Raw genomic sequence first — 2,700 nt, forward strand, 5'->3', positions numbered from 1 at the left:
GCTTTGACGGTGTAACTGTAGCAGAGGGAAGGGACAGGGCCATTGTCTTGATCTTGTAGATCATTGATCTGATGACCCATCTGGTTCACTAATGCCCCTCAGGAGAACAATCTGCTGTCCTTACCTGGTCTGGTCTAGATGTGACTCCAAGCCCACATCAATGTGGTGGTCTGTCCTGTGAAATGATATCCCCAGGGACTCTCATCTCGGCAGCTCAACATCTCTTGCTCACAAACAATTAAGTGACGGGTCTTAAATGCTGTACTTGCTGACAATGCTTGCATCCCAGGCTGATTGAAAGAGAGGGTAAGATATCAGAGAGAGGGTTTCTGATGGAGAGTCAGTGAGGGGCAATGTTAACCTTACCCAGTGAATCAGAGGGACAGCCAGATACACTCCCATCACCCATTCCCGTGGAGCATTGTACAGAATTACACAAAATGATCAGCAATGAAACAGGCCAGGAGACAGTGAGGTCTGCAGATGCTGGAGATCAGATTGAGAGTGTAGTGCCGGAAAAGCACAGCAGGTCAGGCAGCATCTGAGGAGCAGGAGAATCGACGTTTCGGGCCGGACTTCTTCATCAGGAATCCCGAAACGTCGATTTTCCTGGTCCTCGGATGCTGCCTGACCTGCTGTGCTTTTCCAGCAACACATAATGAAACAGGCCATTCAGCCTGACATTTACATACAGGTCGCTCTGCTCTAATGCAGGTTTCCTTAATGTGAATTCGCTGTAACACAATTGACGAATTCAGGGCACTGTTTCTAAAGCACAAACATTTAAAGCGCATATTGGTTTTAACGTGATTCGGATTCCATTAGTTTAAATGGTGTTGCTATTACCTGATTTTCTTATTACACAGGAATGTATGAGAATGGAAGTACCGTGTTACTGTAGAACTGACTGTATTTCTGCTCAACGTGAGTCTCCTCTCCCCCTGCTAGAGCCTGCCCTATCAGCCGAACCTTTTGACCCCATGTTTTTATCCTGCAGCCCACTTCCAGGTACCTGTGGCCTTATACATTGGGTAACGTGTACTGCTCACCCCATTTCCTCACAGTTGAACCATTCCTATTTCTTGTCTTGTAACAGAGAGGAGCTGGCGGACAATGCTGCCCCTACTGAAGGAGATTAAACCTGAGAAACAGGAAGAGGACGTGCGACTGGGTGCAATAAACACTGGCCCAGCAAGGCAGCCTCCTGGACAGTCACATGGCACAACTGCAAAAGCTGTTTAATCCCAGCGCTCTGTGTGTGTGTGTGTGTGTGGGGAGGAGGCGGTGGGGTGGAGGGGAGTGGGGGGAGCACCGCACAGGACATTGTCTTACTGCCAAACCCTCATTGTCCTCCAACGTTCTCTCCAGACAACCACCTGATGAAGGAGTGGCGCTCCGAAAGCTAGTGCTTCCAATTGGACTATAACCTGGTGTTGTGTGATTTTTAACTTTGTACACCCCAGTCCAACACCGGCATCTCCACATCATTCCCTCCAGGATTGATTACCCTTCAGAATTGCCCTGGCCTTTTCAGGAATGGAAGATGAATCTTCAGGTCACCAGATTGGGAGCATTAAAAAGATGTTTATTTTAATTACATTTCATTGAAGACTTCTGTTTATTGGTTGTTAAATAGGTCAGATGGGAAATATACTCCATGATTCTGGAAAATTGGGAAGCGATGAGGCTAAGCTGGACCAGGCAACAAGAGATCCTGGATAACGGACAGTAGACCTGGGTTCAAAACCCACTGGAAGCTGGAGGAATTTTAATTTCTATTCATAAGGATCTGGAATATAAATCTAGTCTCAGTGATAGCAGCTGGTACAACATGTTGTTGTAAAAACCTATCTCGTTTATTAATGTTCTTTACTCTCACATAGTTTGGCCAACACTTGACTCCTGACCCATAACAATGTAGTTCAGGGTGGCAAAAACAGGGAAGGCGATGACCTAGTGGGATTATCACTGGACTGTTAATCCTCAGACCCAGACAATGTTCCGGGCAATTGTGTTCAAATCCCACCTGGCAGATAGTGAAGTTTGAATTCAATAAAAGAAGTCTGGAATTCAGAGTTGAATGACGACCAAGAATCAGGAAATGATTGTCAGGAAAAGCCCATTGTGTTCACTAATGTCCTTTGGGGAAGGAAATGGCCATCCTTACCTGGTCTGTCTCTATGTAACTCCATACCCTGCCCTTAACTGCCCTCTAGATGGGCAATAAATTCTGCCCTAACCAGCGATTCCCTCTTCCTGTGAATGAATAAAAAAGCTCTTAACTGTCCTCTGAAGTGGCAGAGCAAGCCTCCCACTCAGCTCACAGACAGTTCTGGACAGACAACACCTATTCTCATGAAAGAATAAATTAACTGGCAGGAATCAGCCAATCAGGAAAAAAAAGAGTCTATCTACATTTTGATTGGCTGCAGCATTGGGCCTGATGAAGATGGACATGTCAGGCAACCAATGAGAGAGGTGTCGGGGAGGTCAGGAGGACTGAAATGTGGTGGAATGTTTCAGGTAATGCAACCTCCAGGGATACATGATGTGGAGATGCCGGTGTTGGACTGGGGTGTACAAAGTTAAAAATCACACAACACCAGGTTATAGTCCAACAGGTTTAATTGGAAGCACACTAGCTTTCAGAGCATCGCTCCTTCATCAGGTGATAGTGGAGGGCTCACAGAATTTATAGCA

The 2,700-nt window shown here is 46.2% G+C and overlaps 1 protein-coding gene across 1 annotated transcript in view; it reads left to right on the plus strand.

The window, feature by feature from the left end:
- Nucleotides 1–1,242, plus strand: part of trpv1 (transient receptor potential cation channel, subfamily V, member 1) — a 66,912-nt gene extending 65,670 nt beyond the window's left edge. The window contains exon 16 of the mRNA XM_043718895.1: nucleotides 1,097–1,242. Coding sequence (XP_043574830.1) covers nucleotides 1,097–1,242 — 146 coding nt within the window. The remainder of the gene's footprint in view (nucleotides 1–1,096) is intronic.
- The last annotated feature ends 1,458 nt before the right edge of the window (nucleotides 1,243–2,700 follow it).

Source organism: Chiloscyllium plagiosum, chromosome 28 (genome assembly GCF_004010195.1).
Source record: "Chiloscyllium plagiosum isolate BGI_BamShark_2017 chromosome 28, ASM401019v2, whole genome shotgun sequence".
In the NCBI taxonomy this organism is placed as follows: domain Eukaryota; kingdom Metazoa; phylum Chordata; class Chondrichthyes; order Orectolobiformes; family Hemiscylliidae; genus Chiloscyllium; species Chiloscyllium plagiosum.